The sequence below is a fragment of the Dendroctonus ponderosae genome, unplaced genomic scaffold, assembly GCF_020466585.1.
Source record: "Dendroctonus ponderosae isolate FM_Combo_2020 unplaced genomic scaffold, Dpon_F_20191213v2 Dpon_F_20191213_4, whole genome shotgun sequence".
Taxonomy (NCBI): Eukaryota; Metazoa; Arthropoda; class Insecta; order Coleoptera; family Curculionidae; genus Dendroctonus; species Dendroctonus ponderosae.
This window is the reverse complement of record NW_026018611.1, coordinates 4,424,454-4,443,171: the sequence shown is the minus strand read 5'-3', so window position 1 is coordinate 4,443,171 and position 18,718 is coordinate 4,424,454. Positions and strand designations below refer to the sequence as shown.

The 18,718-nt window shown below is 37.0% G+C and overlaps 1 protein-coding gene and 1 long non-coding RNA gene across 3 annotated transcripts in view; one reads left to right on the top strand and one right to left on the bottom strand.

The window, feature by feature from the left end:
- The window catches only part of LOC125504324, a 173,990-nt gene that overhangs the window by 10,504 nt on the left and 144,768 nt on the right, over positions 1 to 18,718 (top strand). Inside the window, exon 2 of the long non-coding RNA XR_007281437.1 lies at positions 4,261 to 4,306. This is a non-coding gene — a long non-coding RNA (uncharacterized LOC125504324). The remainder of the gene's footprint in view (positions 1 to 4,260; positions 4,307 to 18,718) is intronic.
- Positions 4,330 to 18,718, bottom strand: part of LOC109544107 (LIM/homeobox protein Lhx5) — a 45,294-nt gene continuing 30,905 nt past the window's right edge. Inside the window, exons 4-7 of one of the 2 annotated variants that reach the window (XM_019914147.2) lie at positions 15,824 to 15,987; positions 13,872 to 14,123; positions 5,966 to 6,260; positions 4,330 to 5,817 (exon numbers count right to left, since the gene is read on the bottom strand). In XM_019914147.2, coding sequence (XP_019769706.1) covers positions 5,594 to 5,817; positions 5,966 to 6,260; positions 13,872 to 14,123; positions 15,824 to 15,987 — 935 coding nt within the window. In that variant the 3' untranslated portion in view covers positions 4,330 to 5,593. The remainder of the gene's footprint in view (positions 5,818 to 5,965; positions 6,261 to 13,871; positions 14,124 to 15,823; positions 15,988 to 18,718) is intronic. The other variant, XM_019914148.2, reaches the window with a different exon arrangement.

Here is an 18,718-nt window from a genome sequence, read left to right as displayed (position 1 = left end):
CACAAAAATACTGATTAACGAGAGTAATTATAATAAGAGAAGAGTCCATGAAATGATACAGATTAAAAAACATAACAATGCTATGAATTTCAGATTGGATACCAACAATCCTAACTCAGTATATCATACATTAATTAAATGAAATAAACATAGAATATTAACTAACACCCGGTATATAGAAGAATTTTGCAAACCAAAAATAATATCCTCAGAATGCAAAGAAAAATAGCTGAAAGTAAAATAAATCAATATAAACAGTATTTTATTCGCTTTGTGTCCAAAATGGACAAAATTAATACTCCAAATGTATGCCAAGGCTTAAAGTAGCAACAACGCTACACATGTAAGTAAAAATATTTAAGTATCTGAACGAAGAATTCTAGTCTCTTCCCAAATTTGATTGTCCTGACTAATCACCTGTTAGGCCTAATTAATTTTAGAGTGTTTTAAAGTATTGCAATTGTGATGTATTTTAATATGTGATATGATGAGGCTGTTGACGAACTGTGTTTGTTTTTTAAATTAATGAAATGTTTTTTCTAACTATCTGTTATTTTAGAAAAACTGATGATGGTGGAAAAATACACCGAAACGTATTTTAATTGATAAATAGAGACAATAAATGACAAAAGAAACACAGGAATCAATTTTGATTTGGAATTATTTATTTAGAAAAGCTGGTTAAAGACGAAAGAGTTCAGCAACCGAGTGGTTAGTTAGAGTTCGTCAATCTCGTTTTGTTCAAAGTTCAGTTGAGGATCAGTGAAATAATAGTAGTTCTTGAAACTGATGGTTCAAAATGTATGAACTTTTTTTTTAAACGTTTAAGTTCAAGCTAACTCATCAACCCATAAGGGAAAAGGAAAATGACTTGTTACGGTGTTTAGCTCCGCAAATGTCGATAAACCCCATAATAATAGTGTCGCGACTAGCGGAAGCGATCGAACTCCTCCTCCCACAATTACGACCGATGCGCTTTGACTTTTTCGCTAATTTGTGCAACTGAAAGTTCAGCTGTCGCCTCTTAATAACAGGGTTTTTGTTTTATCGGTTTCGGTAACCGTGAAGTAAACGGGCAATTTTGCGGTTCCACTCTTGGTGTATGAGGCGTTTTTAATCATCCTCGCCTACAAAATTTTAATTATACCTACCTACTGCTGGAGATTAGGAAAAGTTTAAGAAAACACTCGGTTTTTCAATGTAGAGTTCCAAATTGATTGCCCATAGTCAACAGTGAACGTTCCCAACTAAATCACTTGTATTTAACAGGATAATGAAACGTTTTCGGTGTCGATTATACGCTTTTAGCTCCTAATCCATTCTTTGGTGAATTATAGGGTTAAATCACTACAATTATCCGCACGGAATTTTTCGAGCTCTAAGGAATCCGTTCTTTTTTAACATTCCTGCAACCACTACATCCCAATGGCCATTACATGCAGTGGTAATTGTTCATTTGCGTTTCTATATGTTATTATTAGATTAGCATGTCTGTAATGTGAACACCATTTCAATTTAGCTAATCAACTTGATGGGGCGTAAATGATCCTATCTACATTAGATAAATTATATGAAACAAACTTTTCTAATATTATGGATTATGTAAATGCGTACATTATGCAAATGATCTATCGGTACCTAATCAGATGGAAGCGTAATTGCTTTATAAGTAGGAATTACGGTGCAAGTGATTGAGCGAATGAAGTAGAGTAAAAGACAGTAAATGGCGTTAATTCTACTACTTAAAGATAAATTCTACTACCAAGAAGTTTTTCCGTGGAACTTAGCAGGTTTTTAGCGCTAAATAATGAATTATGACCTACGATGTGATGACTTTGCCTTGCACTTGTTCTTGCATACATAGTCTAAGTCTTGGTCTGCCGGTATGAGTCTCGCTCATCACCGTTTCTTGCTCACTGCCTGCCGATCTCAATGCTTTTATTGATAATAAAATGCCAGGCAAATTAATATCAAACAGGACGTAAAATGCATATTAACTATCCAAGGGTTCCCCCGATAGGCCTCGGGTTCTTTCGGAAGCAGCAGGGCAGGTTGACGATCGCAAGCAGTGTGTAATTACGTTTGACATGTCGGAGATATATTGATTCGGTACCCAGTGATTATCGCATATTAAAGTCCTTCGGAAATCTATACTGAAATTACCCCGGCGAACTGGTCGCGAAGAGAAGACAGACGAGGATTGTTAGTCGCTACGAAATCGATCGTGATTGCGATGGTTTAGATAATTTTCCAGCCAAGATTAGGGTTTGGCTCAAGGCTATTAGATTTTGGGTAGAAGAACGAACCAGAGGGTTATTTTTAGACGTTCAACCGGCCAATTATTGACATTTTTATAACTCTATCTATTAGTCTAAGGCGGTTGTAGACAGTTGAAGCATTGCTTGGACGAAATACTTATTAAGAGGCACGGAAACTTTACAATTTTAATTTTTGTTTGGGAAAAATATGGCCATATAGGCAACAGAAAACGTATAGGATACAGTAGATTTGGTGGCAGAAATGAAGTTAGGAACCCGTGATAACTCAAAAGGTTATTGAATAGGTGAGGACGAAGAGGCTTAAAAGTTTACGCCACAAAGCACAAGTGCTACGCTTCCCCTGATAGTTGAAAGCGGAAAGAAGCGCCAATTTTGAATGAGGGAGAATAAGGAAATTTGTTTCCAAAATTTTTTTACAGAAATATCCAAAAATTAAGGTACAGGAATGCTTATGAAATCACAGTGGCCGACGTCGTCGCGACTCTAAAATCTGACTTTATAGTTCTGTAATTTATAAAATGTTTCAGGATGTTTAAAAAAGGCGCGGCAATATTCAAGAACGTAATTTCTTAGGTCATTTTATGAGAATAAGTTCCCATAAACATAAGCCCGAAAGTGCACAGTTTCCAAGATGCAGGGTGTTAAAATTTTGGTTTCATTTTTGTTTTTTCTTGGAATTTTCTAAATAATTCCATTGTATTGTTGAAATTTGGTATTTAGTGGTTTTGGAATTAGAAATTTTTCCTTCATATTAATTTAGCTCCAACTTGTAAGGGGCACCATCAACATGACTTTTTAGAAGTAAACATTCAGCTTTTTACGGTGAAAAAATTGGCTGCGACTTTTAGCTTCTTGTTGGCCAAAATAAAGTGAACTGGTTCAGTGTCTGAATATTTACAAATAAGTCATATTTGTTCTCCCTTTCTTTCTCAATGTGTGGGTTCTTTAATAGAAACGCATCAAGATGTGTTGAACATAAAAAGGAGAATTTATTCTCAGGATTAAAAAATTAAAACCAAGCGTTTCAAAAATGTAATTTCTCTTAGTCGGCTTTCTATGGTCCATGGAGCATTTAAGTAATGTTAAAATTTAAGGTTTCAAAATCTCTGTGTCTAAAGCTTGTATGCAAGCCAAAGGTCGTTGCCAAGTCTATAGCTTTTTTCTCAGGGTTTCAATCAATCTATTTTAAATGAAAATAATATGTTTAGATTTAGTTTCTGAAATACAGGCAATTTAAACATTAACTAAAAACATTCTTTCAAATATGAGACTTTGGGCATTTGGGATTAACACTATAAACCATTTGACCATTTGTGCACCTAATTATTGGATCAAGTATTCTTAAAAGTTCCGGGGTACAAAATTGCAAAAAATCATAATCCTGGATTCGAGACTAACAAAACATCCGTCCAAGAGTGTCTTTACAGAAAAAAACTTCTAAATCAAGCCCATAACGTAATGTTAGTTAAAATTACACTTTAAACCTTCACTCTCTTCAACATCGATGTTTAAAACAAGAATCTACTGCCTTCAGTTAATCTTGACATTGTGATTAAAAGAGTCTCATGGAACATGATCAAACTCCATCAGTGTAAACAGATGTTTCAACCGTTTTCCCCCCATACTGCAGTGTGTTTTTAAATAAATTATTTGGATGGTACTTTGCATCGGCTGACAGGGATCGCGTGATTGAAGTGACCTTTGCGTGCCTTGATTGTCGAAACAAAATACTATCGGCGGCGGTCTGATGATGAATCGGTAACAAGAACACCTGTCGATCGAGTGACTCCCTCAGATCCGGTGATTTTGACGAGTTATTGACGTGGTGGAAAGGGGAGGAAGTGTCTCAATTATCGCGATTATCAGCGTTGCGTTTATGTAAATAGGGAGAATTCGGTTGTCGGATGATTATCATGCAATTATCATATCAGTCACTGCAGGTCAACACAATTTCATGTTTTTTTCTGTCTTTTCTTTACAGATTCATATCTCGGTTGGCACGCTGTTGGGCCGAATTTCAACTACTGGTAAGTAATAAAACCACTTTTTATATAATGTGTTTTATATTGATAAGACATCTAAAAGTAAGTAACAATATACACTAATATATCCGGATGGCTCTGTTTTTACAGCACATTATTAGTAACATACCTTCTGTACAATTTTTAACTTTGAACGGCAAAGCCCTGGATAAAAGGGTATACCACAACCAAACTTAATTCAAAAAAACACTTATTAAGGGACCGATGAACTGAAAGCCAATAGTGATATACCCTTTTACGAAATATTATTTAAACAACATGGACTGTAACATGTACTATTTTTGGGTATTTACAAGCTGACACTTATTCTAACTTTTTACATTTACAAATAGTACAGCTAAGCTTTGCAGCTCGGGATAAGCTACTCTAGAAATTAAGTTGGAACTTAGTTGCTTGGCACTTTTACTAATGTGCAATGGATAATTCAACAAAGTAGGTAATGAGAATATTCTGAATGGGATTAATTCATTTTTAATTAAAGATGCAATTAGATTTTGAAAACAAAGTAAACCTAAAAATATTTCTACGAAAATAATGTAAAATCAACTAAAAAGCACATTTAAAAAAAAGTACATTTATTTTACCCCTATCGAACTGCTTAAGAGCAAAATCAATATTCGCAATAAAGAAACCCTGTACATTTTTCATCCGACTTTCCATTCATACAAATCAATGTTTTCGCAAAATACTCTTATATTTACAACTGTGCTCTTGGTGTTCTCAAAAGCCAAACATTGATCTGCGCCTTATTGTTCATCTAATCGATAAAGTTCAGAAGCAACGCAAAGCCATATAGCCTTTGCGTAACATCAGTTAACTAATCATAAGTGTATTGAAATTGAAAATGTTGGGATTTTAGTGGTTTTTGACTGGAAATGTGAAGTTTCAACAGCATGTGCGTTGGATGTTTTGTGTGATTTTTGGCCTTTAGTGTCGTTGTTGGGTGTTAAATGCTTAAAGGCGACATAATTAAGACTATAAGATGGTGTCATATGCCTAAAGACGCACTTGCACGAAACGTTTGCCAATCAAATATTTTTTCAAATCAACGGAAGCGAGGCTAATTCACTAAAATATTTATTGCAAATCATAAATAGGTTGCGGCCAACCATAATCCATAGAAAACCATTGACAATACTGATTCGGTGTTAGAACTAAAGACGTTTTCAAAAGTATGGATTATGCCGACAATTTACATCAACTCAAAAGTGCTATTTACACCAATATATATTACTATTACTCTCTAGCTCGTTTGGCTAGAGCCTTTGCCAGCTACCAAACCAGACCTTCATTTAGTTGTTGAGGGTTATCGGAGAAATTGCTGGGGGACATAAATTCCGGGCTTCCTCCCCGGCCAGTCCCTTGACCTCCGGGTCCTCCGGGCATCATTTGATCCGGTCCGGGTTGTTGGGGCATGAATTGGCCCGGTTCTTGTCCGGGCATACCACCAAAGTCGCCACCCATTGGTATCGGACCTCCATGATCCATTGGACCACCTATAAAATAATGGGAAAAAACAATGTATTGAGAGTATTTAGGGAGTACCGGAAAGTTTTTCTGAATTTGATCAAAGTCGACAGGTTCAGTTCATCAGCGATTATGATTTTTTGACTTAAATATTAATTAACGAAGAGTTTCACGTACAAAATTTCATACCTCCTTGGTTGAAGGGTAGACCTTGACCACCGGGGCCGCTTCCAGGATGATGTCCTGGGAAGAAAGGCCCATCATGGGTATGAAATGGGGGACCACCATAGCCGAACTCGAATTTTCCATCGGCAAAATAAGGGAAACCAGGTGGCCCGTCTTCCAAACCCCCTGGGGAGAGATTCATCGGAAATCCGCGCATTTTTCTCGAACCCCCAAAGAATGGCCCGCGACCCATCGAGGTTAGTTGTTTGAGTCGTCGCTCTTTCGACCTCTTGTTTTGGAACCAGACCTGAAACAAATAATCAAATTCAATCAGCTGATCCAAGGTCAAAAGTGCGAAATTGTCGCTGTTTTTTTCGAAGAAAACCATCCGATAACGAGAAATTAGCATCCGGTAGACCAAAACCAGAAAAAAGCATAAACGTGACTTTATTCAAACAATTATATGGCCACTTCTCTAATGACCCAACCAAGTCACCGTTATCACAACGTAAAAAAGAATTAAATGTAAAATTGATTAGTTCGTCCATTCCATGGGTTTATTTATTTAATTGATCACGAGTTCGTCGCGATAATTTTAATTTGGTTTTTATTGAACATTGGCACAAGCAACAAGGTGCGTAAATATTAAATTTGTTTATTTATTCGGGGTTCAGAGCAGAGCTTCCTGAAACACTTTCTAACAGTTTTGGGCTTGCACAATGCAACTGCAAAAACGAATGCTTCATTTGCTATTTCCAAAAAAACGTCTGAATCAGGTATAAACTATGAAAGAAAAAACGGCATCTCCAAGAAATGCTCCATCAGTAGGATCCCGATTAGTTTTCGCACCGTAAAAATAATAAATCACCATATTAGCATGGCGAATTTTAGCGCCGCGCTGACCCAAGCATTATCAATAATATTTCTGAAATAAGGACCATGTCGGACAGGCCAAAGGCCGAAGGGTGGTTTCGTGGAGTTCCAGCGCTTTGGAGGCTCCCCCAGGGGGTCTTTGTGATGCCGACTCGTCTGGCCTGTTGAGCCCCTCACAATTCGACCGCATTTCATCTCACAACTCGGAACCCGAACCTCTTCTGCTACGATTTGCGCGTATGGTACAGTTTTGGGTTGGATTATCGCTAAAATATTCTAATATGTTGAGTGAAGTGCATACAACCTTTTGGTTCTTCGATACATTGTTTTGTTGGTGTGCCTTTTGTTGATTGATTGCAATTCGTCAACGGTAGTCTATGTGTGAATAATTTAGTAAATGTAAATCCAACTGAACTAGCTCTGGAGAACGCAATGGCCCTTTGTTTCAGAGAAATGTTTTGAAGAAGGGAGACGACTTCCGCCTCCCTAGTAATTTTCTATGGATTCTCTTTTACCAAATATTCCCATTTTCTCCATTTAAAGACAACAGTTTCTTTGTGAGGAATGACTTGAGCTTTCGCGATCATCGCTTGAAACCGATGAGTTTTTCGAGATTTTATGCCGTGGTGGAATATAATTTGGAGTGCCCCTGAATAGGCTCTATTTGAGTGGGGCTTTCTCGTCTATTTGCTTGTTTCTTTTTATCCACTCTGTGGACATTTCAAGTCCTTACTTGCTCTAGTTGGTGTGATTAAATTTTTAGAAATATTATGGTCGGTGCTTTATAATTGTCTTTTATCTCAAGGATGAAGAGCTTGAAAAAAATCACGTTCTGCACGGGTTCATAATGATTGTTTCTTATTCTGTTGATTCTTGTCTTTTACACAATCTGTCCACTTTTCAAGTTTCTACATGCAGTCGTTTTTGAGTTTAGCAATTTTCCCTATGGGTTTGCGACACCTTCAAAAAATCGGCGGTTCTCAGGATTAGCGTGATTTTTTCTGTTTCTTATGGACTGTTTTAGCTCACCATGTTTTTTGTGGTTTATTGCCATTTATTGGTTTAATTTTTAAAATACGCCGGTTAGATCAGTTTTACACACAAATGAAAAAGAGTTCATTTGCAATGAAACTAGTGAGTGTTTCGGGCATTTAGGCAGTCTTCGAAAAAAACGTTTCGAAGCACTAGTGACTTGCATCTTCAGAGAGACAGAATAACGGCTTTGATTCATCTTAAACTCAATTGAAAAAGAGTAATTGAAAAAACCATAAACTAGTGTCTTTTTCAGGTTCGATTTTTTATTTGAATTTTCTGTTAAAGTCCTTACTTAAGTAAAATCTGTTTATTAAATTACTCAGCAAATCAATTTTGAAAAAATACGAGTAATTAAGACTATTGATGAACGACAAATTAAAACTTTATTTAAAACACTCACATCAATTATCCTTAGTCAATATCAATATTTATTGCCATATTAACCCGTTGATTGTTGAGAATTGAGCACTTTTTCACTTTCGATTCATTCACCTATGGCGCAAAGTGGTTTTGGAAGACTGGTTATACCGAATGGTACCCACTATTTGTATAAATTATTGAAGCCGTTTGACTTCCGATTAATCACGGTAAAAACATGCAATAAATCAATATAAACATGTTATTATCGTTACAGGTTTATCAAGTTCTTGCGCACGTTTTAGCTTAGTAGACCATTTACCTTTGTATCAAGTTGAATAGCTGAAATAGATCATTTTCTATCTATTGGCATCTATTGATTGTAAGCTTCTGTGGAATGCTTTCAGAAGAAGAAGTAAAGACCTAATTTTGCACTTTTTATTGTAACCTGTGTTTTATTTACGGGCAGTAAAATGTTGGCTAATCGTAGTGGGACAACAAAACAATCCCTTACTGGGAAGCAGTGAGGTTCATCAAGACTAAATAATAAAGGCCCCTTTACGTAGGCACCATTTTTTGAATGATTTACGTTCATTCTCGGCTCTCCAGAATCGCTATAAAATGGGCTTTATCGTTCCAAGGAAGCCGGCAATACAGGGCGGATCATGAAAAAAAAGTCGATTTTTTCAGCTGCTTTACGTGTATTTGTTCATTTTATTTGTCTATTGATTGGGGAGGAACCTTGTTTCTCATCGATTGCAATTTTTTCGTTGCAATTTCCTTTTCTAAGGTGGAAAGTGTGTGATAAATGAGCGTGAGCCACCCAGTACTGATCTGAAAAATCCATCGTCTGGCATCATTCAAAAGTAATATTTGACGTTTATGTATTTTTCAGGCCGCTCAAAGCCGGCCGACTATAAAATACAGTCGATACAAAAATCTTAACACCTGAATATATAAAATATTTATAAAGCCGTAAAACACATATTAAAAATAATATTTATATATGTGGAAAAGGACCGCTGGGTCAGTTTTACGGTGATATTGAGTTGTTTACGACCCACCGAGGCGGAATGGGTATACCATGCTTTCCCATCATGTTAATCCCCATGAAGTGGCTTGCTTAAATCCTGGCAATGTTGTCAGTTTTGTAATTCAGTTTCCAAACTACTAATGTTTTTAACGGACATTGAAATGAAAAAGCGGTTATACACGTTTGATGTTGATGTTTATTTTTCTTTGATTTCTACATAAATGGATCTGTTGGTTGAGTTTACAGGAAAAAAAACGAGCACCTGGTTGGTTCTACAGACGAAATTTGCATTATTATTGCCACATTTATGTTACTTATTTATAATGCAATTTTTATCTTTTTTTCGAGAAATAATACAAAACTACACTTTCCCGATTAAAGAGAAGTTCAACCTAAACTAATGGAAAATGTTGCATGTTGGCACTGTAAATGCCCAGACGGCATCACTTAAAATAAACGGCCGTTTTGGGTTTCACAGAAAAAAATTGTATGAATTTATCCCGGCGACGGCCAATTTCCCAAACTATTTCAACTGGTCGCATGGATGCACTTGAGATCCGTTCCTAATCAAGTTTCATTCGGTCTGATGATGAATGGACTCGAAACGAGACGACAGGGGCGACACGAAAGAGTTGCACTGAAAAGAGTGCTTCAAGGTGGAGATAATTAAGCGATTTGTCATTTTCCTTTAGATGTGATGTGTGGGGAACATGTGCAAATGTGCGGCGCCAACACTTTCGATTGAGACGAATGTTGAGTTATTAGTGACGCTTGTTTAGTGTTTTCTGGTTCTGACTAAGAAATTCGGCAAAAATTGCATGTTCGAAACAGCAGACGATTCAGACAGGCCCTGCCGCTCGATTTATCAAATTCTAGACCATCCATTTCACACGTCCTGAAACGAGAAGAGTAAAATAAATCATGCCCGCCCCCACACCTGGGTTCCCAACTATTTCAAAATTATCATTCTTCGGGTAATTAAGTTACCCCTGTAATTAAAAACAATGCCACAGGCCATGCATTCTTAGGGTGACCCGGTATAAATCTGTTTTTAATCCTCCAAACCTATAATTATGACTATGAGCAGAGTTGACTTTATTAATGAAGACAGGTTGGACTTCTGACACATTCTTCGGGTTCTCATTTCGAATCCATCAGAGAATTAACCCATTCGAGGTAGACGGATTTACATGTTAACTTCTACAAGCGATTATAATTAGTTGTAAGATGTTGCAGGGGAAGGAAACATGTACTTAGAGCTGAGCGCTTTAGTTTAGGATGCATTTTAACGCCGCGTGCAATTTGCTTCTTTTATAGCCAAATTTACACGGCCACCAGTCGACAAATTGCCTTAACTAACTGATTCACTTTTTTCCGCTATTTCCTGATCATTTAACGCAGGGTTACGATTGTACCAAACCTCAATAACTTGCACAGGATGCAACATAAGGCCAGATCCGCCCATGGGGTTGCCGAAAATATACGGGGGATAATGCGGAACAATAACCCATTGTATTGCAACTGTAGCAAGTGGGTAGCTATATTTCATCGATGAATCGACAACTCATAGGGTGAAAGCGTACAGTGGGACACGGAATTATTGTGTTGGTTTTATACAGAGTGTCCGGAGAAAATGTCGTTGAAAGTGTGTCAGAAAAGCACAAAATGAAAGTAAGAAGCTGGAAACTTGCCTTATTGGCCACAGATGCAGGCGAAACGTTTGGGCCCTTTCATATTCTACTATTCAATTAGAAATACAGGGTTGATACACGGTCAACTGCCACATTCTTTGACTCAAAAAATGCCTGGCTCCTCCGCTATTGATAGTTTTTCAAAGTTTTTCAAAAATTATGTGATTTTTGAACTGATGGGAGAATATTTGAGAKKATTTTTTTGAAAGTYGCTSATAATTTGTTCTGAYGTAAAACGCATATTTTTTGGAAGCGATGGAGTTCATCSGCTTGGRGCAACTGCTGAATTGTTGAGTGTTTTCGTCAAAAAACTACCAGAASTTTTTACTTGGTGACTGAAATGAACTCGTTTTTTGGAGTAAATSCACTAATCGTTTTCTRRCATTTTTGTGCTCTTCGTAAATTTTTGAAGCATTGACKTTTTTTTTACAAAAAAATATTTCTGCTTYYTTCCTAYATAAGAAAGTCAGKTATTAACTGATTTTTTGCATTAACCACTTAAATTAAGTKTTTCGTAATACAATATTCGATYCGTAGTAATAYACAAWAGGGTGTTTWYACTTTTTTTAATGTTGATATRTAGAAAGTAGTTATGKCAAACATTACACTGATACAATTTTTTTTGCAAAAAAAGTCTCCATAATAATTTTAAAGCGAATTTAAATTCAAATCAGATGTTTTCCGCCRAAAACGCCGAATCCATATYGTCGGTTGCCTATCCSGATTGTGACGTAGCAGGTCATATCAACAAAGYGTCTCGTGTTTATTTTGTTGYTTTYGCAGCTTTGTTTTATTATTTMAGTTATTGTGATCATCATTGTTTTATTGATTATTATTATCTTGYATACTAGAAAATAGTGACATGTATGSATCACAAAATAAATGGTGTTTTGTGCCAGRATGCAAGAATACTTCAATAAGTGCTCCAAACAAACTCTTTCTASCCGTTCCCCATGATTATGCACGTAAAGTTTTATGGTTCAAAGCAGCTAGAASTGATGTCTCTAAATCAAACTCAATGTTTTTTTGTTGGGAGGAYSATTTTAATGAAAGTACGAACAAAAMGCTAATGAYGAGGYAGACRGARTATGCCTTCGATCGTACTCTSTGTTCTGGGCAAATTCTACCTTGTACAGTGCACAAAAAACCCTCGCGTTTCAATTCCACATATCCGATAGCATTATCACCATATTGTCCTCGTGATGCCCAAAATACAAATTTAAGAGTTCATTTTACTTTTAAAGCAGCCATGTGTATAGATTAGGTTAAGTTGAATAAGTTAAATTCTATATATTATTTACCTAATTTAAACCAATACGCACAAATTAGTATATTAAGGAGAGAGTAACTAATAATGAATTTACGAATTTTTACTTACGCTGCTGCTTTGACACCCTTCAATCGGGCTGAATTAAAGCGTTAGTCGTTTTTTCAAAATTCGGTAACCATAAAAATATGTACACACGGTAAATTGTTTGTTGACGCTTTAAGGAATCTTTCTGAAGCCATTTTTTAATTTAACACAAACTTTAAATTATTTAAATCCACAAAATAATTAATGAAACACAACCACACAACTAAACACTATGCACAGAACGTAAACAATCAGCCATTTATATGACCAGAGACGCCACAACCAGTAGGATTGCGTTTTAGAGATTCATGAATAATTTCAATTTTAGCTGAATTTATTGATTAAATATTTAACAAAATAGCAATAGGTAGATAGTATAAACTTATTTAATCTTTCATATATGTATATTACCATAGATTAATGTTCAGTTTGTAGGAATTTTGGATACAATGAAAACACCCTATTCTGGAGAATGTACGATGGATTTTTATGGAGTTCGCTGTAAATTCGCTCTTTTGTAAATATTTTTTTTAAGCCGAAACTCTGATCGCTACAAGAGTATCCAAAAATGAGTCCAAAAAGGATTAGTGCTTGAACTCAAATAAAAATGAGTTTATTCCAACTACCAAATAAAAAACACTAAATTTGGTGGTTTTTGTACCAAGACACTAACAAATTCACCATAACTCGGCTGCACAACATTGGAAAAATGTTTCAAAAAACACTTTTTTAAATGATTTTGACCATCGATAGCATGTGAGCCAGACATTTCTTCTGAATAAAAGTTTCTGGTCAGATTATTTTAACCCAAAAATGTTGCAGAACTTTGTTGATCATATGCTTATAGCACAGCCGGTGTTTCAAATGTTTGCTTATTGCCAGTTAATTTCGAGCGCACTGTACACTTCGACAAATAATGGCTCCATATGACATGTGGCTGCAGAATATCAGAAAATTAGGGTAACTACCCGGGAAAGCAGTGTGCACTTGTTACCGACGACAAATACACTCACTTACACTGAAAAGGGTGGAAAAGCCCTAAAGGGGAGGCAGACTTTTACCGGGGCTGTTCAATTTTTTGGTCAAGTTCACGTATATTTTTGTCAAAATCCACAAGAAAGTGTTTTGAACTTTGCATTTCAAACTTGAATTGAGCTATAGGGAAACCTACAATTTCCCCACCTAGTTAATTGTAATCAATTGCGATATTTTCTGCCGTTGGTTGATGATTTCAAATGGTCCCGGTATGACCAAGATCGCATTACGGGTGGCAACACTCGTCAAACTCCAATAAATAAGTAAATATGACTGCGTCAAGTGCAAAAATTAATGGCCCTAGAATTAGTACGGTCCACTCGGTATTGTGCTGTTTTTGATTGCCCTGTGCCAAGGGTGCAGTTAAGAAAAATAACATTTGGTTACAGGGCGAGGGTTGCTCGATTTTACGCTCATATGATTAGGGCTTGTTTTCCGAAACACTCACAAAATCTACTTTGCCCTTGTAAAACCGCCTCAAATTGTAGGTCGTTGAAAACGCATACAAAAACTAGTCAAGTTAATAAAACCAAATCGTACCTGTATGACCCTCATGGGTAATCCGGTTTCCTTAGCCAATTGCTCCCGTATGTGTCGGGTGGGTTTCGGTGTCTGCGAAAACGCCGTCTTCAGGATCTCCAATTGTTTCGCCTTTATCGTTGTGCGTGGGCCGCGACGTTTCGACCCCGCGCCACTGTCATCAGGACTTTTGTTTTCCGTCTGTGAGTCCCGGGTTTCTGGATCTCCATCCAATGAGGTCTGGTCTTCCGAGTCGTTTTCCGTTTTGGGGTCCTGCAACAAAATACGTTTCTACTTACTACCGGCCTGGATGGATTTCGGTGTTTTTAACACAGCAGAACCTATTCGCTTATTAAGCAAGTAACTGTAAACCTAACAATCCATAACAATGTACAAAACAAGGCATTAAAGACTTCTTCACTTAATTACATCCACACATCCCTAACGTCTTTCGGTATAGCGTGAATCTTATCAAGTCAATCGGGCTCATGTAACTTCGATTCAACATTCGAAAAATTCATTGTTTCTTTGTCTTTCGGATTGGCGTTAGAAGAAGAGGCCGATGAGGTTCGGAGCATCATATCGGCAGCGCGTTTTGACAAGCCAGTTATTAATATCTATCAGGTGAGTGGTAATTTTAAATGTATTGCACCTGTCAGTCATGGCGTTTTATTAATGACCATACATTGCTCTCCTTTCTTTTGTTTATTTATTTTTTTCTTATTACTGGCAATTAGGAGCGCGCATTAATCCTGGTAGATGTCGGAATGAATGAATATCGTCGATCTTTACTTGATTACCACGTTGAAGTCGGTACTGGGTAATTAGGTTTATTTCAACCATCACAGATTTCGTTTGCTATTAATGCCAAAATGTTCGATAGTTACAGTATCCGGCTTTCGCTATGCGTTCGTAGTCTTTTGCCATTTACGCCGCACGAAACAAAATTGGAAAATATCCGCCAGTGGGCATCAGTTTATTGGCCCCTCGGGAATTGCGCTCAATAAAATCCATCGGAACCAGAAAACTGCAACCACCACGTCTAGATACGCAGTGGCTCTCAATGAAGGCCTGCAAATCGAACAGATTTAGTTACCCTGCAGCGTTGAAACAATTTGAATTTATTTGCGCGATCTAAAACTGAACGAAATTGCCGAGACGAATATCTTAATTGAAACTCTAAACACTTGGAAGGTGGCAACGAAACTATTAGTGGGTGATTTTTCGAACACTGGTAATTGCAAATAGCTGGCCTTTAATCAGAGGCTTGATTAATGGTTGGAGTATCGGATAGTTTTATGGTAACAATCTGGTGAGCTTCTACGCGAGAGCCTTTAGGGCGATTACGTAATTTAATTGTTTGGACGTTTTTACGGGAGAAAATGCACTGTGTAATTTGCATATGCGTTGAAGGTTGGTTTATTGTTCAAAAATTGTCTTCTAATTTTCATTTACTTGTGACCAGAGATGCATTAGATCTGAATTGTTAAATTTTGCCCTGTGAGGTTTTGTCTTACATTCCGTCTTCTATTGAGTTCGGATTTTGTGATGAGCAAAGCAAGATCAGCACCAAAACTTGCAAGTTAACTCTTGGTCTTGGTCTTGTTACAAGTCTTGCTTTTAACCAAGAAGAGAGGATTTGGAAAATACCCTGTCGTTACTTACACTTGTTCAAAGGTTTGCTTCTTAATTTTATGTTCCCGCACTTTAAGTGAATCGTTGGTATGTTAAGCGTTTAAAACCGTTCAATTTTCTTATCATATTTGAAGACTACGAGAACAGATTTAATGCGGTTCAATATCCAGTTAAATTTTTGAGTCTTGCAGAATATGATTTTCGACTTGTTCATCAAAAATATCCCTCGTTGGGCAAGGAAAAGAATATTTAAAGACGCTTCTAAGCAATCTTGAGCCCAAACAAGAAACAACCACTAAAATCGACGTAAAAGCGAAAACAAATTCTGTGTTGCTTACCTGTCCTATCGAATTACTAATATCCGAATGAGGTAAAGAATTGTTGTTAGTTTCGCCGGGGGCTGGCGGTAAGGAACCATGTATCGTGTGATGTTTTAATACAGATGAGGCTGTGCTGCTTTCGTCGTCCTCATCATCTTCGGACGCCGATCCCAACAATGAATCTGCAACAATCAGATTTTGAAAATTTAAAACCCCACCCTAGTCGTTGGTAGGCGCTGTATACAATAGGTGCCGATACCATTCACATTAAAGTTAAAACGATCCCAATGGGTATCAATGGCCGAATGAAAACACTCTGGATCGTAGATCCCAGAGCGAATGTAACCCGCGGCTGCAAAAACATGCCCCTTTGTTTGTAGTTGTTACCCCGTACCCAAACCAAATATTATTTTAAAGGGATGAAAGACAGGCGAATTTCAAATGAGCCTTCGGTGGAAACCATTAGATAGGCGAAATTTACGTTCATTTCGTCTAACGGTGAGCGGTAAAATGTGATGGTTATACAGGGAAATAGTTGAGCTAAGGGCATTGTCGTATTAAGCGGTTTAGTTGGGGCAGTGATTAGAGTCCTAAGTAGTACTAATTTCCCTCCGAATGCATAAATCAGCAAACTGATATTCCCAACGCACTAAAATCGTTATTGCTCTTATACATCGGCTTTAACGCAAAATCGAGCTTTCTGAGTGGTCGGCTCTGAGGAATGTTATGTGCCGCCACACGCCATAAACCCAGAACTCGTAACCCCGGCTAGAAATCGACGGTATATTTATGGCTCGAAAGTAATGGCCCTCTAAAATCCTTGAAAAAAATCATAAATGAAATAGTTTCCAATAAAACTGCAGGAAATCGATTCGAAGAGGTGAACTCCTCGGTGTCTTTTGCTTGCATTCCACACACAATTGATAGTTACCTGTTCAGTAATTAACAGCTCGCAAAGGTCAATGTTAGCGACACGTTTTTCATTGAAATTTTCCATCATTTTTGAAACTTTGTAGTTTGTAATAAAACTACATATTGAGTTTTTAGGTTTTGGAAAAGACGTTTCTCAGCTCGAGTGGCTCATATCTTCATAGGTCTTTGCTCCATGCTCTGTTGCATGAGACAGAATAAATGATTTTATTAAACTTTCACAGTTTGGTACATAAGCGAATTAATAAGTGAACAGAACCCAACTTGGCCTAAAATTTATCCAATACTGGAAACTCTTCGAACCTTTTACGTTCAAGTTCTTTTTAACTCAAAGACATGTTTTAAGTCATCTACGTCGGCCCTTCGATCCCCGAAATGTTTCTAAAACAGTCATCTGACATTCTCTTCTTTAGCTTCCTTAACTTTAATACTCGACTTGAATGCTCAATCTCTTGCATGTTTGTCCGTGGATGTTTAAGAATCCAGAAGGAACCAGCAGGTATAGGAGCAATATTTTCATTTTGTCCTGCGGAGCATTGTAAAATTTTATTGTTCAGTTCATACTCAGTTATTGCATCATAATCAATAGCAATTTGAAAGAAAATGAGTTTTATCAAGAAATTCACAACTTTATTAAGGAAAATGGGCGCAAAAACCTATAATGATTTTTCTTGCGCGTTGTTAGTGCGTATTTCCGTCAAATTCTATGAGCGCAAGTTTTAAGTAGCATCATTTAAAAACTAACTCCAAATTAGCTGTAATGCTGATAATTTTGGATCATCCTGTAAACAACCGGTCATGAAAGTAATAGAACAGTGCAACTGTGTTTTTAACGTCGAAATTTGACTGATCCATCCAATCCAAATATCTGATTCTTCAATTTACTAATCCAGTTGTTTTCAACTTTTTGCACTCACCAACCAGCAAACCAAATAAAATAATCTTTTATCGTCACCAAAATCCCCGGAGTTGAAGATTTGTTGGGCGAACTTTAATCCACAATAAGCGTTGGAAGTTATAAATTTAGAAACTTGAAAAAAAAACTCCACTCTTTGTTGAACCATCAAAACTTCAACTTGGAAATTTTCCATTCAATTAAAAGTTGTCGTCGGACTGGAGAGTTACATAACACGCTAATCCTGGCTAATTGAAAAAAGGGAGTTTTTGAGCGTTAGATCGTCGAAAAATAGCCGCTGGAAGTTATCTCGCTTTTGATCGAACACGTGAAGGAAAATGGGTTCTTTTCGGATGGCCGATTGAAATTTCGACGTTCGGAAGTTTTCATTTGTATACAATCGGGCTGTTTAAAGCCCCGTCAAGGTATTCGTGTGAATGCGAGTTTTGACACTTGCCGACGTCGACTTGGACGGTGGAACGGACGTGGGACAAGACACTCGCGGCGATCTTGACCCACGTCATCTCCATGTCTGGACGGGACGGTTTGAAAGACAACACTGGAGGGTTTTTAGCGGATTTTGTCCATTTAAACGATATCTATATGAAACGTTGATACGTTAAGCATCTGGATGCCTGCGGTTCGATGCTGTCAAGGAAAATGTGCTTGTATTTGCTCCGAAAGAAACAACTGAAGATTCTATGGAAGTGGAGTGAAGATTCTGAGGGAGTGCTAGATTTGTACCGAGCCGTATATTGAGATAGAGTAATTCCGGGAGAGATGACCCACCTTTTTTGATTCGAGTCTATCTTCACAAAAAATAGCTTTATTGACGTAAAAAAAATGTTGTCACAAAAATTTTAACTAACTGCAATCAGAACTGTAACTAAAGACTAAAAACTCGGACACATTTGCTGACAAAAAAATTAAATAAAAAAGCTTTACGCGGTCCAACTAACCCGAAATCTGCGAAATAGTTGAACCACCAATTTTTTTTCAAAGGATAAGGAACAAAATTAAACTTAATTAATTTTTTTTAAATTTTTTAATTAATAAGTTTTTTTGCGGCATTCACTGCACATATTTTC